The sequence below is a fragment of the Caloenas nicobarica genome, chromosome 7, assembly GCF_036013445.1.
Source record: "Caloenas nicobarica isolate bCalNic1 chromosome 7, bCalNic1.hap1, whole genome shotgun sequence".
Taxonomy (NCBI): domain Eukaryota; kingdom Metazoa; phylum Chordata; class Aves; order Columbiformes; family Columbidae; genus Caloenas; species Caloenas nicobarica.
Genome location: NC_088251.1, coordinates 36,458,903 through 36,480,331, shown reverse-complemented (window position 1 = coordinate 36,480,331; position 21,429 = coordinate 36,458,903). Strand labels below are relative to the sequence as shown.

The following is a 21,429-nucleotide window of genomic DNA, read 5'->3' as shown; positions in this document are numbered from 1 at the left end:
CAGTGAGAATCAGCCAGGAACAAGGCTGGGCACCGGCTTCCCTGCAAGGCAAGGACCAAGGGCAAGGATCTAAGCACAAATGCAGCTCCCGAGCAAAGCAAGGGAAGCTCCAGTGAAGGCTCTGCACAGCTCCTTCTTGCTCCTTGTCTGGTTTTCCAGCACCTCCTTGCCGTGGGCTGGCAGCCCCACGTGTGCCAAGAACCACATTCCTCTCTGTGGCCAGAGCCCAGACTCGTGTCCTACTGAAGTGACGACAAAACCAGTGCTGTGGTGTGGGCTCTGCTCTGCTTGGTGTGTACGTACGCAGTCTTTGCTCCAAGGACTGCACGGTGCAAGGAAGAAAGCGATGCAAAAGCAGCATAGATGAGACCAGGGTCACCCAGGAGGTGGGTGACAGAGTTGGGAAGAGGTTGGTTTCTTACCCATCGGCCGTCCAGAGGGAGGAGTATTTAGTGTCCCCATCAACAGAGTGCATCATGACTTAGGGACGGGAGCTGAGGGTTGTAGGGGGGATGCTCAGAAGGAAAAGAGGGATGAAGAAGAGGTGGCGTGAGGGTAAATGGGAAGAACTGGGAGTGACTGGAACCATGTTGGGGGCAACTGGGACCATGCTGGGGGCCACTGGGAGCAACTGCGATCATAGTGGGTGGAACCGGGAGTAACTGGGACCACACTGGGCGTCGCGAGGGGTGACTGGGGTCATGCTGGGGGCGACTGGGAGTGACTGGAACCATGTTGCGGGCAACTGGAGTCATGCTGGAGCAACTGGGATCAGACTGGAAGGAACTGGGACCATGCTGGGGGTAGCTAGGAGTGACTGAGATCATGCTGGATGTGACCGGGACCATGCTGGAGCTGACTGGGAGTGACTGGGATCATACTGGGAGCGACTGGGGCCGAGCCCCGTTCACTAAATGCTGAGCTGAGCGCCCGGACGCCTGGGTCCCCGCATGCCTGGGTTCCTTGGACGCCTGGGCGCCCCGTGGGGCTGTGGGAGGGGCGATGCTAATTTATGCTAATGACCCCGCGGCTTTCCCCGCCCCGCGGCCGCCGCCGCACCATAGAGAGGCGGCCTCCGAGGGCGCAGAGCGGCCGGGCGGGCGGGCGCCTATTGGTCCGGCGACGACGGAAATGACGTCAGAGAAGCGCGGCACGGCGGCAGGTTTGAATTCGGGCGGCGGCGGCGGCGGCAAATTGGGGGGTCCCGGGGCGTGACGTCACGGGGCGGTGGCGTCAGGGACGGGGAGCAGTGGAGGGTGACGTAGGGGGGCCCTGGGCGGGACCCGGGTCCCCCCTGACCCCTCCCCGGGATCCTGGGTCTCCTCCAGCGCCCCGGACGCCTGGGTCCCCCCTGACCCCGCCCCCCGGACGCCTGGGTCCCCCCGCGGTGGGCGGAGCCTCGCCATGGCCCGCCCCAAGCCCACCGCCCCCCGGCGCCGCCCCGCCCCCGCGCCCCCCCCGCCACCAACCCCACGGACCCGCAGTGAGTGAGGGGGAGGAGACGCCCCACCCTATGGACCCCTCTGAACCCTACAGATCTCTCCCTGACCCCCACCCCATGGACCCCCCTGCACCTTATAGGTCCCTTTCTACCCCCACCCCCTGATCCTATGGACCCCCCCGCACCTTGTAGTTTTCTCCCTCCCCCTAGCCCTATAGATCCGCCCCCCACCCCTGTACATTCCCCACTCGCTCCACTCCTATAGATCGCACTGGACCTACCCCGCCCTCACATCCTATAGACACTCTCAAACCCTATAGGTCCCTCTCAGACCCTATGAATCCCTCCGTTTCCCACACAGCCCTATAGACCCCTCTGACTCTGTAGATTTCTCCCTCTCCTGGACCATACAGATCCTTCCAGATCCTATACGTCCCTCCCTTTGTTCCCTGGACCCTGTAGGTTTCACCCACACCCACCCCCAAACCTTGCAGTTCCCTCCCTTTCCCCAAACATGGTCCCTATAGATTCCCGTGGATCCCTCCCCCCCAGGCCCTATAGATCACTCCCTGCCCTGTCCCCATGTCCTGCTGTCCCCTCCCTGTCCCCATGTTCCCCTCATGTGTCCCCACGTCTCCCATGTCTCCATGTCCCCCACATCTCTCCCCATCTCTCCCTGTCTCCCATGTCCCCTCATCTGTCCCCCTGTCTTCTGTGTCCCCCTGCGCCCTCCCTGTCTCCCATGTTCCTGTCATGTGTCCCCGTCTCCCCCTGTCCCCCATGTCCCCCCATGTCTCCCCATGTTCCCACATTCCCCACCCCATCCGCCCCTGTCCCCCATGTGTCCCCATGTCCTCCCCATCCCCCATGTCCCCCTGTCTCCCCCAGTCTCCCATGTCCCCCCCATCTGTCCCCATGTCCCCCTGCGGTGCCGGCAGCCCCTGATGCATCCCTGTCCCCGCTGTCCCTGTCCCCAGGGCGCCGGCCAGGCCAGCGGGCGCTGCAGGAGATCCGCAAGTACCAGAGCAGCACCCGCCTGCTGCTGCGCCCCGGGCCCTTCGCCCGCCTGGTGAGGGGGGATGCCCCAAAATACCCCAGGACTCCCAAATACCCATCTCCGACCCCCCCCCAAATACCCGGGACACCCCAAATAGCCCGGGGATGCCCCAAATACCTCATGACACCCAAAATAGCCTGGGACAGCCCACATCCCCCTGGGTTCCCCTCAAACACTCCCTGTGGCTTCTCGAACTCCTCCTGACACTGCCGGGACCCCCAACGTCATCGTGGGACCCCCGTCCCTCCCCCAGGGGACCCCTGTCCCCACATTGCCTTGTGTCTTGTCCCCCTGCCCAGTGACACCGGTCCTCTCCTCCTGTCCTTGTCCCCTCCCGCCATGTGTGTCTATAGGGTCTGGGAGGGGTCTGTAGGGTGGGGTTTCCCTTGTCGCACCCCAACGTCCTTGTGTGTCCCCCTCTGCCCCCCACCCCCGGGGTTGGATGTCCCCATGTCCCTAGCATGATCCTCAGGTGTCCCCATGCCCTGGCTGTCCCCATAGTGCCCCCCCAGAGTGTTCCCATGCCCAGGGTGTCCCCGTGGTGTCGCCCCCGGTGTCCCTGTGTCACCAGGTGCGGGAGATCTGCCTGGTCTTCACCCGGGGAGTTGACTATCGGTGGCAGCGCACGGCGCTGATGGCCCTGCAGGAGGTGGGTGCTGAGGGGGTCCCATGGGTGCTCAGAGGGGTCCCAGTGTTCTGGGAGGGGTCCTGTAGGTGCTGGGAAGTGCTTAGAGGTGATGGGGGGGTCCCATGGATGCTGGGGGGTTCCCAGGGTGCTGGAGTGTCCTGTGGGTGCTGGAAAGGGGGCTGGGGGTGTACCCAGGGTGCTGGGGGGTCCCCAGGGTGTTGGAGAAGGTCCCAGGGTGGCTCAGAGGGGTCTCATGGGAGCTGGAGGGGGGGCCTGCCCCCAGGGGGCTGTCTGGGGTTATGGGGGTTTGTGGGGTTTTGGAGTGCCCCTCCCTTTGGGCACAACATTTTGAGGTGCTGGGCATTTGGGTGCATCCAACTCCTCTGGGCTGGCTTTGGGGGGGGGTCTCTTCCCCCCGGGCTGGTTGGGGGGGAGGTCCCTGTCCCCTGGAGGGGCCAGAGAGGGGGTCTGGGGCTTTGGGGTCCCTCACAATTTGTTGGGGTGCAGGCAGCGGAGGCCTTCATGGTGCGGCTGCTGGAGGACGCCTACTTGTGCACGCTGCACGCCCGCCGCGTCACCCTCTTCCCCAAGGACCTGCAGCTGGCCCGGCGCCTGCGAGGGCTGGAGTGGGGCTTCTGAGAGACCCCCTGACAACTCCCCACACACTCCCCGCATCGGAATCCCCCCATACTCTTGGGGATCCCCCCACCTTAATGGGAAACCCCTCACAATGGGGAGACTCCACTCAGGGACTCCATTTCTGAGAATTGCCTCCCCTGGACCCACCTCCATGGAGGTCCCCCCGGGGACTCCCCCCCCACCAGACCCTCATGCCAATGGGGACTCTCCCCCAGGGTCCCCACCCCGGGACCTCCTCCAGCAGATCCCCGCTCCAGGATGCTGATCCCCATTATGGGAAACCCTGCAGTGGGAACCCCCGCAGTGTGGACCCCTCGTATCCCTGTGTCGCACCAATAAATGCTTCTTGACTCCCCCCCCGGGTGCTGCTGACAATATGGGGGGGGCAGGGCTGGGGGAGTCTTGGGGGTCCTGTGTAGGTGGAGATAATGGGGGTGACTCCTAGGGGGATGGTGGGGGGACCTTTGGGGAGTTTGGAGGGTCCAGGGGAGGTGATGGGGGCCTTGGGGGGCTTCTGGAGCTAATTGGGGGGAGACAGAGTGTGATGGGGGGCACCCATGGGTGTGGCTTCCCATGGGCTCCCATGGGAGTTGTGGCTTTCTGCGGTGGGGCTTAATGGGTCCCCTTATAGTGGCCTGGTGGGAGCGGGGGGGCCCTGCCTGCGAGGGCGGGGCTTGTGAAGGGAGCTGGCTCGATGGGTGGGGCCTCGATGGGTGGAGCTTAGGGCAAACACCTGCACAAGGTGTGCACAGGCTGATGAGCCATTCCAGGAGGTGGCTGAGCTGCTGGGAAGCGTTCAAGTGGGGAGAGAGGGATAAAACTGGTGGTTTCAGAGGCTGAGATCGAGGCACCTTGGGCCCCGGTGTCCCACCCTCTGGCATCACAACCAAAACCAGACGTGAAGCTCTCGGAGCTGTAGAGCAGCAGGAATGATGGCAGCAGCACACAGCGGGCACCCTACAAAGAACCGACAGGTGCTCGTAGTGGGTGACTGCTCAGGGGCACCGAGGGGCACATCTGCTGTCCTGGCAGGGAGTCATAAGGGGTTCACTGCCCCCCGCAAGCTCAGATGTTGCCGAGAAGGTGCCACGAGTGTGGACCACCCTCCACTGCGACTCTTCCACATGAACACGAGTGACACCGCAAGGCGGAACCTGGGCAGAATCAAGACTATAAAGCCCTGGGGGTGCAAGTGAAAAATATTGATGCCCAAGTCATCTTTTCCTCTATTTTACCAGCTGGAGGAAAGGGAACAGCCAGAAATAACCACATAATGCACATCAACTCCTGGATTTGTGGCTGGGGCCATCAGGAAGGTTTTGGCTTTTATGACAACGGGACATATTTTGATGACTATAACCTGTTAGGGAGTGGTGGAACCCACCTGTCTAGAACAGGCAAGGGAACCTTTCTCAGGCTGTATTTTTTAGGAGAGACTCTTATGGAATCTAATTCTGCTTTGTCATTCAGCCCTATCCAGAATGTAGTTCTCAAAGAAGTTAGGTAGTAGGTGTGGTCTTGCTAGAAAACTAGTGTAATGTAATAACATTTTGATTTTTTTAATAGGAAACTAAAGTACACCATTTTAATAATAATATAGTTACTGTATTTGATGAGATACTTTTTCACACAGCTTAGTATGACATCTATCTTTTTCTATCAATGCCCTAAAAAAATAAAGTTCAAATCCCTACCCATTGACACTGTAGATGCAATAGATGGAGTTGTAGTAAAGGAGCAGGTACTGTCATTTCCAGTAAGCACCACTTTCTCTGTTTAGCACTTCACATGCTGCAAAGTTAAAATAGATAAGCAAACTCACTGCTGCTCCTCCAGCTGCCTTTATGCCTTATGGTGATTCACTCCTCCCCTTTCCAGGTGATTGTGATAAGGGTGGTGAGTGGGGCCTGGGGTATATGAGCCACAGCCTCTCATTAGGGAGCTCATTCTGCTTCTGGGCTGCTTTGGTGTTTGCGCTCTGCTTTTATTTCAGGAGTCTGCAGCTTTTGATCTGCCTGAGCTATGTACTTGGACACCTAGAGAAGCTGAAGCATCTACTTGAGGTAAGAGCTTCAGGACCAGTCTAGGTTTAGCAGCATTTATAGATATACGTGTATATATATGGTTTTTTAAATGTTGGTAGATATCTTTTGAGTCTTTAGGGGTTCTGGTAGTCTAATAGTATGGTTGTGGCATTGTGGTGGTGTTTGTAAAATAACCCTTAATAAATCTGTACTGTCTCCAATAAGTTGATATTATGGTACATTGCAATTGTATCTGTACTACGTATCTGTACTTTCTTTGGGGTTGTTTTTTGTTGTCTTGGGTTTTTTCCCCCCCCAGGTCCTTTACACTTCTTTTTCCTGGAGTTCCTGACTTTAATGAAGATAGAACCTTGTGGGGTTTTTTCCCCAATGGCTTTGCTGTATGCTGTGTGAGTTCATAAGGCAGGGTTTTGTCTTTCAAAGGTATTTTCTATCATTTTTCATTTTATAGAAGTGATAGCAACATTCTACAATGGATGTTGATCCAGAGGGTCTTTTGAAGAACAAGAGATAGTGTTCAAACCATTTTATGTAGCCTCTGATTGTATCTTCATGTATGGAGATCAGAAAAGCCAAGCTTATAAGAATCTGAAAATCTCAAGGTGTAAAGAAAAAAACCTAATATAGCAAGAGTCACCAATCTCACCATGCTGTAAATCCATTGGACCACGTTCAAACAGCAGGCAAGTAGCAAGTTTAAACCAAATTTTTAGGCCTTCAGCCATGTTCATCCTAGAACCTCTGACCCTTCCCAGAAATGCAGGTTTTTTTGTTTGTGGCCTGACCCCCATAGCCCCAGTTCTGAATGGTGTAATTGTTGATGAAGTAAAACAAATAACAGATCTTCCATCTTCCATGTATGAGATCAAAGTTAATCTCAGGGGACAGCAGAGACCTTTAACTTGGTAAAACTCATTCTAAACACCTGGGCAGTTTGGCTGCTGCCACTCTTTCCACTGATAAGCTTGATAGGATAGCGAGGAGCTAAAGAAAAAGCGCCTTTATTTTTTTGGTTGTTTTTCTGCAAATAAACTGTTTTCAGCATCCTTGCTGTGTAAGTGGATGGCAGCCTCCCCTGTCACCATGAAGGATCACCTCCCTGCACAGCACTTGCCACCTGCCTTTCCTTTCTAACACCGCACTATAGGAGTAACAGTTGTCTCCAGGGCATGTGTTAAGTTGCAGTGGTGGAAAAGCACTTTTTTTTTTTTTAAATGTTTGTGTAGCTCCCACTGCAGCTATTTGTTTAACTCATATGAGAAACCAGCTTTTGTTTTTAATAGCAGCAAGAGTCAGGACAAGCCCTTCATACCACCTCAGGATCCCTTGGGATGCTGCAAAAGCTGCAGCAACAGCTGCCCTCCCTCTTGCCATTTATGTCTTTGGAATGGAACACAAGAGCATCTGTTCTGGCAGGTCTAATATGGAAATTTATTTCTTTTTCTGACTTTGTTTATTCCCCGTGGAGGGCAGCTGGGGTTCTCTGCTTAAGCAGAAAAGTACACAGCTATTGAAAAAAGCAAACTCTTCAAGAATATGAAGTCAGAGGTGTGAAGCCTAAAACACGACTTCGGTTGATGTAGTTGTGTCCTCAGCCACCAGCTGAGGAACCTGATTACCCCCTCCTGAGGACAGAGAAGGTACCCTGTTCCAAATTCCAGGTGCTAATAGTGGATAACTAACAGCAAAACTGTGCTTTCAGGGCAAATAACTGAGAATTGCTGTTGTGGTTGTGATTCAGTTTTATCTTGTGATTGAATTCCTGCAGTAACAACCTGTCCTGTAGGAATTTGTGCTGGCTGTGCTTCCAGGCTGGGAAACTGCCTGGTGGAGTGCAGTGTCGTGAACAATAAACAGCTTTCTGGAGTGAAACTGTAGCTAAGAAGTGAAGTAATTAACGGAGGCAGAAGAATATCACAGGGTGTCTTACTCCAGTGTAAAGGGTGGATTGCTGTTTGGAATAGAGCCTGTATTGAAGTGAGTCAGCGCTCCCAGATGGATATTCACGATTTTGCAAGCGTACGAGGATGGGAAGTGAAGAGCAAAGCTAATGTGAAGGTAAAGCTCAGTTTATTCAGAAAAAAAAAATACATAGGTGACTTGACCACTGTTGCAGGTAGGAGGCAGAAAATGAGGTATTTCCAGTAAAGACTTTATAATTTGGTGGGGAAAAGGAGTAATGATAACCAATAACTACAGTGATGTTAATCTAAACTAGTTCAGACCAGTTTGTTTCTTTTTTAATTGGTGAGGGTTATTAACGTTACCTGCAGTTATAAGGCCACACAATTAGTGTTGGAATATAATCTGGTTTAATCTAGGCATACTAGCAGCAGCTATATTTAACTATCCCATCTCCTCAGATCATTACTGCGTACCCCTTGTAACCATAGACATATTTGCTTTCACTAATAAAAACTTCCCAAGTTTGTGTTGTTCAGATGGATCACAGTTACTGAATTTTGTGCAATATCTATTTATTTTTGCTGTGCTCCTGTTTAAACCAGTCAACAATATTTCATAGGTAAAGCTGCATAGCTGCTGTCATCCTAGTCCAACATGCATTTATTTTGCACCCTGCCTTACCACTTTTAATTTTCCAGCTTCCCATTCCTTAAAAGATCTTGCTGAGTTTCTCAAACTTCTATTAATAAAAGGGATGAGTGAATTTGCCTCTGTCCCTATCCCAAACCTCATCTTTCTTCTTTTTCTATTTCTGTTAATATACTAGTAAATCTTCTGGGCCCCTCTGCAGTATTTCAGCTAACAGAAATAGGGCTTTCTTTGCATTTTGTGCCATCAGAACAACCTTACTGTGCATCACTCTTTTCCCCCAGTCACTCCAAGTCTGATCGAAAAGTCTCTTCCTTGCCTCCTGACTTCTGCCATTTCTCTCTGTAGCTGCATTTTCTGAAAATGTGAAGCTTTGTGGAGAACACTGTATAAAAAGATGCTACATGCGGTTGGGCACAGGGACCAGTGGAGAAGGATGTTTTATCAGCATTTTCTCTTCCAGTGCTGCTCTCCCTGTAAGGGACCTGGGGAGGTTTTGTGGGTTTTTTTCTCCTGTGATCTTTCTGATATTGGTGACAGCTGATACCAGCTTCAGTTTCTCCCTGTAACTACAATTCTGGACATCACTGAGTGAGTACATCTGATTTTTGTCTACAAAATACCACTGATGGGTCTTAAAGAAAATCCAAGTCACACCATTTCTAGATTGGCAACCTGGCCCTTTTTTTTTTTTTTTTTTAAATTTTATTCTAACAGAAGTAGTTTTGGTGGCGCTTGGTCATTCCCAGGTGTATGTGGTGTTCCATGAATGACATCTGGCAATATTTTTTTTTCCCCTTAAGCAGCTGCTTGCCTTCTGTTGTGAAGCTGAAAAGTGAACAAGTTTTAGATGAGAGCTGAAGGCTGGGGCTGCTGAATTCATTTCGGCAGCGCTTCAAACTGAAGCACAGGAATTGTTTGTGTAATTACAAGTTGTTCTGACAACCCATCCCTTGCAGCAGCCAGAGTTGGACTGCTCGTGGTTACCTGAAAAATTACTTTAACACGGTCGTGTTTTCAGGGCTTTCCATTAAGCGCTCCCGTCCTCTCAGGCTAAGTGTCAGATTCAGGATGTATCTGCCGTGTCTCAGGGTGTGTTTTAAGGTAAAGTAATTTATTGCTGTAAGAGCTACCTCCTAAACCTGTAATGCTCAAGTCAGACTTTCTGCCATTCAATGGACAAGTACCCCTCTGGGTAGGAAAATGTGACCCTCCCATGCAGCAGCAGAGCAGCCCCGTGTGTTGGGAGAGCACATGGTAAGTAAATTCTCAATCCACACCATTTCCAGGTAAGATTTTTCTGAGCTCCCTCAGAGATAGGCAAGTTCTGTCATGTGGTTTGGTTACTTTAAGCCTCTGCTGGCACCTGTTGGAGATAAACTTTTTTTTTTATGCCTTGCTGCTTTTGGTAGGTAGGTGGAATGCTGCTCTGAACCAGCCTGCATTGCTCTCTGAAAAGCTACTTTATATTAATCAGATGAATGTTATTATTTTATAGCTGCCTGTGTGTCCTGCTGATGGTAATACATATACACAACTGGGTTGTAATGCCATGGGCTGGCAGCGGTGGGTCTTGCTGGAAGTCCCAAGCCCTTGTAGTCTCTGAAAGCAGCGGAGCCTCAGTGATTTATCCCAGCCAAATGTCCCCGAAGAGAATCCATTTAACAGCTGTGTTTTTGAGAGAATTGTGTTGCTACATCCCTTTTGCCTGCCTGATGTCTTGTGCATGGGAAAGCCCTGCTGTGTTTTGTTGAAGAAGCGTCTGTCAGGAATTGCCTGTTTGTTTTTCCAGGTCACCTGCCTTTATGGAGCATGTTCTGTCTCAACTGCAGGGAGTATTATTCAGGCTTCAGCCAGATTTCTGAGGCAAATGCAAGTGAGAACAGTGTCTCTCTTGTCTTGTTTTTCTGTCCTGTTTGTAGCTGTGTATTGCCTATAACCATTCCTGCTTTGTTAACATCAGGAAGAGAGGCCACCATTATTGTTTCACACTTAAGTCAAAAGAGTATTGATTAAAGATTTTATAAAACAATTTAAAATTTAAGGGTCTTTAAAACATGTGGTGAGAACATTGCCTTGTAGTTGCTCTTGCTCTACCGAAAAAGTATTTGAGTAGATTGAAAAGACTTATTGGTAATTAAAAAGATAATTAAATGCGGGTATTTAGAAGTGTTTTAAAAGATGCGTCACAGAAGCAAACAAATGAGACAACAGCTTTGCTTTTTCTCTAATTTTCTCCTCGTAGAAAACAGGGAGTGAATGAGGAAATCTGCAAAAGCCTGGTATATTCAGATTATTAGGCAGGCTGCAACTCTTAGGAGTTGTCCTGAAGTCTGCGGAGCTTCAGCCTGGGCAGCATCTGGCCCACCAGCATTGAGCAAGGGGGCAGCCGAAGTCGCGCTGCCGTTCCTCTCACCCGCGGGTACTACCTTGTGCTGCTCTCGGTCCTTTTTCTGCCACTGGCAGAGCAGAACGCGTGTGGATGTTAGAAAGTGCATAGAGCTGGATGTCATGCACTGGAAGCAAGCTCAGGGCACATTAATGAACGACCCAAGGGTGAGTTGGGGAGGCGCTAAGGTGAAGTAGGAAAGAAGATGAGAAGCGGGAATATCTTGCTGGCGGGTATCTAACTCTCTTCAATATCTTCTGCTGCAGGGAAGAAGGGGAAAGAAAGAGCGAGGCTGAAAATGAAAATGAGGTGAGAGAGGAAGAGAGAAATGCTGGAGGATTAAAATAGTGGGATGGGAGAGAAAGCAAGAGGAACTGTTATGAAGAGACCTGTTTCAAAGGAAACGGGATGCAGGAGTGTTGCAGTGGAGTTCTGCGGGGTGCCCGGCTGGGCTGGGGGGGGTGAAGCAATGCCCTTGGCTGTACCAGAGTAAGTTCCTACCAGCACGACTGACAGATTGAGTTCACAAACATGAAAGACATGCTGGCACGTGGGTTTTATTGACTGAGAGCTAGCGAGGGTGGGAAAGGTGTTTGTGCATCCCACCATGCCTGACATAATTCCCTCCCAGCCTCCTGAAGTAAAATTAACCTGAGGAAACTCAAGTGTGTCTCGATGGCGTGAGAAAGTTTTCTTTTTTACTTACTGCTCAGCTGTCACGACTCCAGATTTTTACCATTGCTTAAAAGGTTTTTTTCACCTACAACAAATCCCAATGGTGGCAGTCAGTGATACACTTGTGTTTCCCTGTTGAGTATGTGTACTGATGGCATTGCAATTTTGGCATTTGAACTCTGACCGAGTAGGCAGAAAGGACTGCCAGCCAGAATGAGCAGCAGATCAAACATCCTTCTATCTCTTTTATTGAGCTTTCCTTGCCCAGACTGTCTCTTTGTTCTCCCTCCAGAGCGGTGATGCCGTTTCATCAGTAAAATGGGACCAGCACTCCAGGCAAGCCACAGCCTTTTGGCACAGGGTAAGAGGTGGTGTGCCTTTGAGAATTTTTCTCTGTTGGAGGTACAGTTCTTTCTTGCAGCAGTTCCTCTCGCCTTTGCATCATCTGGGTTCTTCTAATATGCTTATTGTGTAGGTTTTGCTCTTCCACCTGCCACCAGCAGATAGCTCTGTTCTCTCTTCCTTGGGGTGGAAGTAACACAGTCTTACTGGTGGGGAAAATGGTGCCTCTAGAAATATTTTTAGTTGCTCAGATATTTCCACAAAGTAGGAGCCCACTTAACATTTGGAAAGAAAAAAAGATAGGATGGTTTATATGAAACTGGAAGATTGGATGGGGAGGGAAACAGAAGAAGGGGAGAGCATACAGGCAGTGTTTTTTTTCTGGGTTTTTGGATGTTTCTTCCAGATCCACGTAAACACTGAAAGGTGCCACTGTCCCTTTATTTTTTTTCTGCAAAAATTGTTTGATATCCATGCACAACGGATAAAATGTAGGAAAATGCGACATGGGTGCCAGGGGCTCGTTGTTCTGTTGCTTGTTGGGCAACAGCAGCAGCTGGTCACAAGAAGTTTGATGCTTTGGGATGAAGAATTTTATTGTACATCTGCTGCAAGTCATGGGGTCTCAAAGGCGATCCACTGCACATGGAATTGTCTGAGGATGATCGGTTTAGAAATGGCTTTGTAGGTCTATGTACCTGAGTATAAGGCTGAGAGCAGTCTGGTGCTGCCCTCACTGTAACACAGACTTCGCCTTCAGTAACTTTGGAGGCTTTTGTATCGAGCTTTTGTAGTTCTGGTAGAATTGCAGACTTGAAGTTGTGCCTAAGCTGGCCGGGAAGTTTGCTGCTTAACCCACTCACAAATCAGCTGGTGAGCAATGGCCTGTTTGGGAGGGAACCAGGGTAAAAAACTACCGTTGTCTTGCTTTGAAGATCTGGGCTCTCTCTTGAGACCCTCCACAACTTCCTCCAGGCCAAACCAACGGGCTGCCTCTAGCTCCTGGCTGTTCATACTGATCTGGAAAGAATTCAGAGAGTACCGGTTCCTTAAATCAGATTTAAACATGGGCAGCGGGACCTTACTTGTTCTTGCACCCACAAGATCCTATGCCAGAATGCCCAGAGTGCTTTATGCCTGAATTAAGTGCTGACGCCAATACAGGGAAGGACATGACTGTCCAGCAGCGCTTTGTTGTCTTGGTTTCCTCCAGGAAGCCACAAATCAGGCAGCCCTATTCCATCGTGGAACTGGCCTGCAAAGTACCAGTAATTAACATGGCAGAATCTGCACGTTCTCTGGCAAACATGATATTAATACTAGAGAGCACCTCCTCTGCAAAGTTCAGAGGAAAAATGATAGAGGTTTCAGTTTCTGGGCTCGTATATATACAGTGAATTGTGCAAAATCTGGCATGTTGCAACAGAAGACATAATTATTTTGAAGTTTGTTCTCCACTTGTAGAGCAAGCCGACGGAAAACGCACATAGAAAGGATCTGGTGCCCTCCAGGCTAAAGTCCGTGGACTGAAAGAGGTTTTGCTACGTGAGGCGGGCAGTGAAACGCCTTGGGGGAACCTGGATCTGCTCACCTCAGCCTGCTGCGCGCTCACCAAGGCGTGACACGCGATCATCAAGCAGCTGCTGGGAAAGGGCCAGTGCTGAGAAGCTGAGTACCGGAGCGACTCCACCTCCAGGCCCACCTCCTCGGCCACCTCTCGCCGGACTGCCTCCTCCACGTCTTCACCTAGAAGCAACCCAAGTTTTAGGTAAGGGCAGCCTGGCCTCAGGGCGGCAAACCGTGGCGAAGAAAATGTAGGCACGCTAATTTCTGAGGTGCTCCAGCCCCGACTGCTCGTGCACAAGCAGGAGCTCTGGCTGTGCTGACCTGGGCACGTTTGTCAGCAGGATGCTCAATTAAATTCATCGATGCTCACCTCCCTTCAAGAGAGGCACCAGAGACATTTTTCGGGTTTGTCTGTGTACAGCTGGTGGACAGAACAATACTACATTTCTTCGCCATTTCCCTTTCTAAGCCATTTTCCCTCCTGTAACAAGAGGTATGTAGTTTTAATTCTGAGCCAGACCGCACTAGACACAAAATGGACTAAAAAAAGCATCTGGGATTTTAACTTGAGGATGCTTACACTTGTATTTACCATCAGGGACTAGAGCAACTGATATGCACCCATAATTCCCATTCTTTTCAGATACATACAGCTACTTTGAATCGTCAGAATGACAACACTGTTTAGATCCAGTATGTTTTTCCCTGATAGCACCTATGTGTCCATCTTTCTCTGTGAACAGGTGTTTGGTTGATGTCCCCCATTCTGTCCCCACACCCTGTGTGGTTCTCCTTCAGCTCTGCTCTGCCCTGGTGAGACCTCATCTGGAATATTGTGTCCAGTTCTGGGCCCCTCAGTTCCAGAAGGACAGGGAACTGCTGGAGACAGTCCAGCATAGGGCAACAAAGATGCTGAAGGGAGTGGAGCATCTCCCGTGTGAGGAAAGGCTGAGGAGCTGGGGCTCTGGAGCTGGAGAAGAGGAGACTGAGGGGTGACTCATTCATGGGGATCAATATGGAAAGGGGGAGTGTCAGGAGGATGGAGCCAGGCTCTTCTGGGTGACAACCAGTGATAGGACAAGGGGCAATGGGTGCAAACACAGGAGGTTCCATTTAAATTCGAGAAGAAACTTCTTCACAGTGAGGGTGCCAGAGCCTGGCCCAGGCTGCCCAGGGAGGTTGTGGAGTCTCCTTCTCTGCAGACATCCCAACCCGCCTGGACACCTTCCTGTGTAACCTCATCTGGGTGTTCCTGCTCCGGCGGGGGGATTGGGCTGGATGAGCTTTCGAGGTCCCTTCCCACCCCTGATATTCTGTGATTCTGTGTGTCTGAGGCAGCTGTGCTGGATCAGAGACCACCTTACCCACATCGCAGAATCCTGACAGAGCGCTGAACATCCCTGGAGGAAATGAGGGCTGTCGCGAGAGGAGGCACCGGCTTCCATCAGACACCAGGGTAATCACCACAGGAGACATCTAGCGAACACATCAAAAAGCAAAGCAAGAAGTTCAGACCAAACAAGCGCGTGCAAATTGTTACTCAACCTTGCATTGCTTAACCCTTGCTGCTCGGTGCTCACCTGTGGATAGTAGGTTATTCCGCTGGCGTGGCAGACACGCTTGCTGCCGGCTACGTTTTTCTGAGTGGGCTGCCCAGTTTTGCTACAGTACTGGTGGGAATCGTGCCACCGGAGAAGGGACTGGGCCTGCGAACACCAAAAGAAACACAAATCTTATGTATGCCTGGGGCAAAGAGATGATTTGGAGCAGTCTTTGTGAATAATACTTTGCTGTCTTCTCCCCAGCATGCAGTTATGTGGATAAATTCTGATTATGTTTGGGAGCCCTGGCAGTACAGGCAGTGCTGTGAAAAATGGCAGATTCTGCAACTGATGTTTCATGCTTCTTGCTTTAACGTGTTTGAGGGAGGTAGGGAAGAGCTGTTTTTTCTTGGGATATAATGGGAGTAGTAATGGGAACTGAACTATTCTAAGGAGTCTCCAACCCTGAAAACCTTCTTGAAAAATAGCCCAAACATTACGGAGCAGGAAAAGAAACATGCGTGAGGACAGCTGTTTTTCACATACAGGTTTTTTCTTAAGGCTTCCAAACATATGGTATCTGCAGAGTAACAGCTTATCAGCGAGTAGTTTTAAAAGAGCAGCTCTGAGAGAAGATCTAGAAGTTTGTTTGCAAAATTCAGTTTGCTTAGATTAGAGTAAACTAGTGTCTGACAGTTGTTAAGGTGAGGACAAACTGGGGCTGCTGTGACTACTGATAAGGTCAGGCTTTTTCCTCACTGGACACAGAGCAGGGTTGATGCTAAATGGCTAACTACGGTGGTCATTTTAAAGCCATTTCTCTCTTTTTCTGTTGCAGCTTGCTTTTGGGATTGCAAATTTGGGAAAAATGCCATAATTTGTAATGTGTTTGTGCCTAGGTCACTGACAGCGTACAGCAGGTACTTCCACAATAGGTATTCAATCATAAAACAATATGGGAGACAAGGAGAAGGGTTGATGTTAAAAATCGCAACTTCTTAAGCATCCTGTACAATACCGAAGCCAGCACAGAAGAATCCTTCTCATCCACTATGAAGAGAGCCTTTTGTAAGTCTGTGAACATTCCCTTGAGTTCAGACTCGATGACTGATTTCTCCAAGGCTCCTGTTTAAAAAAAAAAAAAAAAACAAAACAAAACCAAAAAACCCCAACTTTGATCTCATAAATTGCAGTTATTATCCCAACTTTATGCCCTTCATTGTTCTGGTATACAATTTCTGGAAGTTCCCATGGAAGTGACATCATGTTGGTGGTAACATTTCCAAAAGTCAAGTGGCCTGCCAAGAGCCCACCTTTATTCACATATGGGAACAGCGGAGCGGTTCTGGGGCTCTGACCCACCACAGTCACAGCAGCTCCTACAGAGACTCAACCGAGTCCTCTTTGGTGATAAATATTCACCCCACAAGGATGGGGGATGCTGCTTAGGCAGCAGCATTATCTCTGCGCATCAAATGCGATGGAAGAGGAGTCATCCTAACCTAAATCCATGGCGAAGTGTGGTATGTGCTCATCTGAACAGCCAATCAGCACCGACTTCTCTATCCACTGCTCAGTCTCTTTGAATTTCTCCAGGATCATTTTCACTCCTAAACAGCAGGGGAAAGGGGGGGGGGGGGGGGAAAAAAAGCTGTGATGAAAGCAAGTTCATACAACCATGATGCTGTCTCTGGATCTTCAAGGCATGTTCAATCTTGGCTCAAGGAGGGGTGCTCATGGGGGACCAGACAAGTGGTCCCATGCAGATGGAGACCAAAAGTCTGGCTTTCCTCCTAGCCGTTGGAAGTTTTGACCTTGTCAAGCTAAAGATGCAATTTTTGTCATGCTTGAGGAGCAGCTGTTTGTGTCCTGTACCAGCCAACACCTTTCTCTTCAAGAGAACATCCTGTGTTACACCAAATAACCTCTGTCAGTTAGACCTTGCTTGTTTTGCTGTCAGCCCTTTCTCCTCAAAAGGCATGGCCTCAAATGTTTAAAACTGATCATCTCAAACAGATCAGGTATATGTCATAGAATCACAGAATAATTTTGGTTGGAAGAGACCCTCAGGATCATTGAGTCCAACCATTACCTAACTCTAGCACTAAAATGTTGATACTGTATGTGTGTGAAGAGCATGAGCTTGTGTCCACATGCTGAGGTTTTAAATCTAAATAGTCTTTGGTTGTTAACAAACAGCAGGACGTTCCTGCACAGCTTGATAGATTTTTCAGCCCCCATGTAAGGGGCTGTGTATTGCAAATGACTCTCATTTCAGCTGTGTGATCCAGGAGGTGTTTCTTTCTGGACACCTACTTACCTGCTGCGCTAAGCTGTGGTACCAAATATTTCTTCCCAACTTTCTGCAGGAAGGGGGAGAGATTGTGAAAGAGGTAGAAAGTTCCTGAGGTCTGGGCTTGTCTGCAAAGGCTGTCGTCTTCCTTTAGCTCGTTTAAGTATCTGCAGTGAGAAAAGAAGCCGGGAAGAATTCAAGATCATGTTGAGATTACCTGTGTTGTTTATTTGGATGCATTTATTTTGCACACAGCAGGGGGGCTGAAAGGACGATACAGATTTTATGGATTCCGTATGCTTCTAGAGTTTTTGACAGCTGAATTAGTGAGCTGTAGCCTCTAGCGAAGGTGCCGTGTGGCAGAAAATATTGCAGTTCTTACGACAACGCAAGTAGCCTCAAATCTTGGACAACCAGGTAACCCAGTCTTTTAAACCAACAGGTCTGTTTTATAGCCCTGATCACTTGTGTGCAGGAAACCTTGATCTTCCCTTTTATCCCCCCAAATCTGGATGGCTCCAAGTCTGGTTTGGCAAGGCTACCAAGCAGTTCAGGTGTTGAATAAGCTTCCCCTCGGGCTAGATGCCCTGCTGCATGGTACATTCTACCAGCATCACTTCAAGTCTGTTATGTATTTTAAGAGATCTCTAGCCAGGACAGCAATTATAGGCATTCATTAACAGAGCTTCAGCCTGAGAGAACCTGTTCTTATCAGTGGTGAAGGGAGCAGAGAGGTTTTGACTGTTATCGTTTGCAGAGCTCCTATAGCATTACTATATTATAGCTGAACTGTTAAAAGATTAACCCCTGGGTTGGATTTAGGCAGAGCTGCTTGTGAGAGTGGACACAGGAGTGCCAAACTCCGGTCTTCTCACTGTACACAAGAACCAGACAAGAACTTACCTCATTTTTCTAACATAGGTAGAGTGTAACCTGCAGAAGAGAGAGGAAGCTCTTCTGTACACTGCTTGATAAATCACAGCCATGACCAACACCTACAGGTAGCTGTCTCTGCCTAAAAAGAGAAGCGTGGAATATAATGCAGCAGCCCTACAAAGTTAAGTCTGATTTAAAAGGTGCAATAACCCACTGCTACCAAAAATCTCCCCCTTGTGGAGTGTGCAGAATGCTGGCATTGGCTTTCTAAAGTTATAGCTTTGGTTTTAGTCTCTAGTCACATGTTAAACCCAGTTTCAGGCAATTTTTAAGACTATTTATATATACCTCACTTTGTTTCAGTCTGTGAGGGTGCACAGGCCTTGCAGAAATTGCTGTAAGACCTAGTTAAATGTTCCTGACCTAAACTTCTATATCCTTGGGGAGAGGAGAAGTGAAGGTGGCTGCTCTCCTGTTGTTTCCTACATGGGTTTAATGGCCTTGATCCACCCGAGCATCCCATTGCAGTGGGTCTGTGGGAAAGGCACTGGTGCCAGAAGGGAAGACAAAATATCAGCTGGGGAAGAGAATTCCTGGAGTTAGACGAGAGACAGCAGTTGCAGCTGAACTGCATCATCTCCAGCTGTGAATGTTTTTTGTGCCAAAGGATCCTACTACATTTTCAGCCTGGGCAGTCACAGACTGCAGTTTGAACTCAGCTTTAGGATGTCAGAAAATAGCTGGAGACGCTGCAGTCCCTAGCATTCATCTGAAACAAAAAAACGAAACTACGGTTCATAACCCTTAATGATTATTTTGAATATTTCACCTTTCAGCCACAGAACTCGAAGCCCCGTAAGGAGGAAATTACATTTGCTTTGATTTACAGACACCTAAGCGGCGCCACGGGAGAGTCCGTGAGTCCTGCCTTTCAGTAAAGGTCAGTGATGGCTATTCCTTGCGGCTTCTGCCGTCTCTGCCCCGTATCCCTCTTTGCCACCATCTCAACCGGGGGTGATCTTCACCGGGATGGGGACAGCACCGGCAACTGCCACAGAGCCCCGTGTCTGAACACAACTTTGCCGTGGGACGATTTTACGCGTCCCTGACTTCTCCACCCACCCGACACGCGTCTCCTACAGCCCAGGGCGTGAAAACCTCCAGCGCAGCGAGGAGTTTACACGCAGCCCTGCACTTTGCTCAGGAATGACCCACAGGAGGAATAGCTTGAATGCTATTGAGTAGATGAAATGCAACGTGCGCGGGCGTTTAACCCCTTCCTTCCTAGGAGCCACGCCGCCGGATTTTGGTCAGAATCATTAAAAAACGCAGAGGCGGAGACAGTTAAAAACTTGATCTCGGAGGCCAGCCCGAACTCCCCGGTCTTGCCTGTGAATGTCACCCAGGCTGTCCCGCCATTCCCCGCATGTTTTCCCCACTTACTTTGCTCTGTGCAGACTGAGAGTTGTCTCCAGCAGCGGGGAGCAGCCACCAGAGCCCCAGCGTCCCCCCTGCTCCTACAGCAAACGCCGGGGCAGCTGTTTTACTGGTTCCCAGCCGTTCTTCCCACGCTGGGAGCGCTGGGAAATGTAGTTCTGCACCAGCTGCTCGCAAACCCTTGGCAAAGCCGGGTGGCTGAGTGTCTGCTCCGGATTTTTATTAACTCCTGGAGTTTGTGTGGCTGCATGAGACTAAACTCTGTTTGGGTTTTGTTTTGGGGGTTTTTTTTGTGTGTGTTTGGTTTTATTTTTTCTTCCCCACACCTGCTTCATTCTATCAGAAATCCACATGCTATATTTGGCCAAGCAGAAGATATTACGAGAACAATGCTACTGCAGTCATTTGAGCTGTTCTTAGCAGAGAAGTTTGTTCCTGTTAGTTTATTTCTTTTTTTTTTTTTCTTTTTTTCCCCCAAGCTTCTCTGTTTTTTGTATTAGTAACAGCATTGTTTAAAGTTAAGGACCATGTGTCCTCAAACAAGCAAACATGCCAAGAGCTGTATGTATCTAAAGGACTAAACTGCTTGGTGTTCAAGCACCCAAACCCACAGTTGAGTTTGTAAGTGAATAGCTCTGATTAGAAAGCACGCTGTGCCAAGACAGATGTCAAAATATGACAAATATTTTTCATGCCTTTATAACTGAACAAACAGATTCCTCTCAAGTACTGACTTGGGTTGGAACTGGGTTGGAACTTACCTGCTTATGTTTAGCATGAAGAGAATTTTATAAACATACGAAAGTAAATGTCTTCAGGGCAGCCTTTTGCTTTTTGGTTGTGAATTGAGACACTAGTCAAGAACTCACATTGTGTAATTTGAGAGCAGAGCTTGTAAAAATAATAAAATATTCAGGGAAATAGCACTCTCGTTATCAGTGTTACTTAACAGTTTAGGTTTAATTATGCTTGACTGCTATTTGTGTGCTTCCTGAAACAGAGCAAGCCTGATCTTATTAATCCACTAGGCTAATTGGATTAATGGAGAAAACACATCTTCCCTTAATAAGATAAAGGATTGAAATATAATCTCTAAGGGAAGTATCCACCCTGCTGTTAAAACAAACTAACAGATTTATTGACCCTAACTGCCCTCGGAAATGGATCTTGCAAGGAGAGCTGGCTTTAGAGAGGAGATTCTTTGGACCTTGAATTTTGGGGCAACCTCTCAACCTTCTTCAGCCTAGAGCAGTTGATCATTCGGTAAGTGCACCCCTATCCGGGTGAGGGATTAAAAGCCAGAGCACGATGCTGCAGCATACTGATTCCTTCAAAGGCAGTGCAGTGCTGTAGCCTCTCATTGCTATAGGCAGCTGAAAAAAAAAAAAAGGATTAGGCCAGTTGTGTATACCTGATATCTGTGCTGTGTGAAGATAACACAGAGAAAATGAGATTAGAGTCACCTGTGTGACTGATGGGACTGGTAGGAAGCTGTGCAGTCTGTGAGAGATTCCTTGTGCCTTCTCCAAGGGTCCATACACCCGCTCGTGATGGCACGTTGCCCAATTAAATATTTCTGCAGCACGTAAGGAGATGATTTTGAAAATAGCAGCGTCTTCCTAATAATTTATTCATGTAATTATTTAATTTAAGGAGCACAAATAACAGTTGTCACTTTAGCACTGAGTTGCTTCTTTCTGAGTACTTTTCAGCTGGGCTCTGAGTTGCGTGAATTGCATTTATAGACTATTATTTGTCCCCTGCAGATACTGTACTTCATGAGAGACAGAAGCCTGGGAGGGAAGCGAAGGCAAATGCATCCCTGACAGCTTCCTGTAGCTTACTAATTTGAGCTTTGGCAGGCCACCAGAGGAACTGAATCCCTGAGCCTCTCCTGGTGCAAGAAGAGCAAACAAAAGGAGCAGGCAAGGAGAGCACAAGCAGTGG

The 21,429-nt window shown here is 49.1% G+C and overlaps 2 protein-coding genes across 2 annotated transcripts; one reads left to right on the top strand and one right to left on the bottom strand.

Annotated features, from left to right (window-relative positions):
• Positions 1 to 1,404: 1,404 nt before the first annotated feature.
• On the top strand, positions 1,405 to 3,937 carry CENPA (centromere protein A). The gene is made up of 4 exons (XM_065639323.1): positions 1,405 to 1,483; positions 2,419 to 2,510; positions 3,070 to 3,147; positions 3,634 to 3,937. Exons 1-4 carry the CDS (start codon positions 1,405 to 1,407, stop codon positions 3,763 to 3,765), a joined length of 381 nt encoding a protein of 126 aa, XP_065495395.1. The 3' UTR covers positions 3,766 to 3,937.
• Positions 3,938 to 12,142: 8,205 nt separating this feature from the next.
• Positions 12,143 to 19,680, bottom strand: NUDT13 (nudix hydrolase 13). The gene is made up of 9 exons (XM_065639436.1): positions 19,489 to 19,680; positions 18,073 to 18,184; positions 17,197 to 17,336; positions 16,379 to 16,486; positions 15,895 to 16,001; positions 14,916 to 15,041; positions 14,700 to 14,811; positions 13,361 to 13,515; positions 12,143 to 12,789 (listed from the first exon to the last, which is right to left on the bottom strand). The coding sequence occupies exons 2-9, from the start codon at positions 18,153 to 18,155 to the stop codon at positions 12,595 to 12,597; spliced, it is 1,026 nt and encodes a 341-aa protein (XP_065495508.1). The 5' UTR covers positions 18,156 to 18,184; positions 19,489 to 19,680; the 3' UTR covers positions 12,143 to 12,594.
• Positions 19,681 to 21,429: the final 1,749 nt, after the last annotated feature.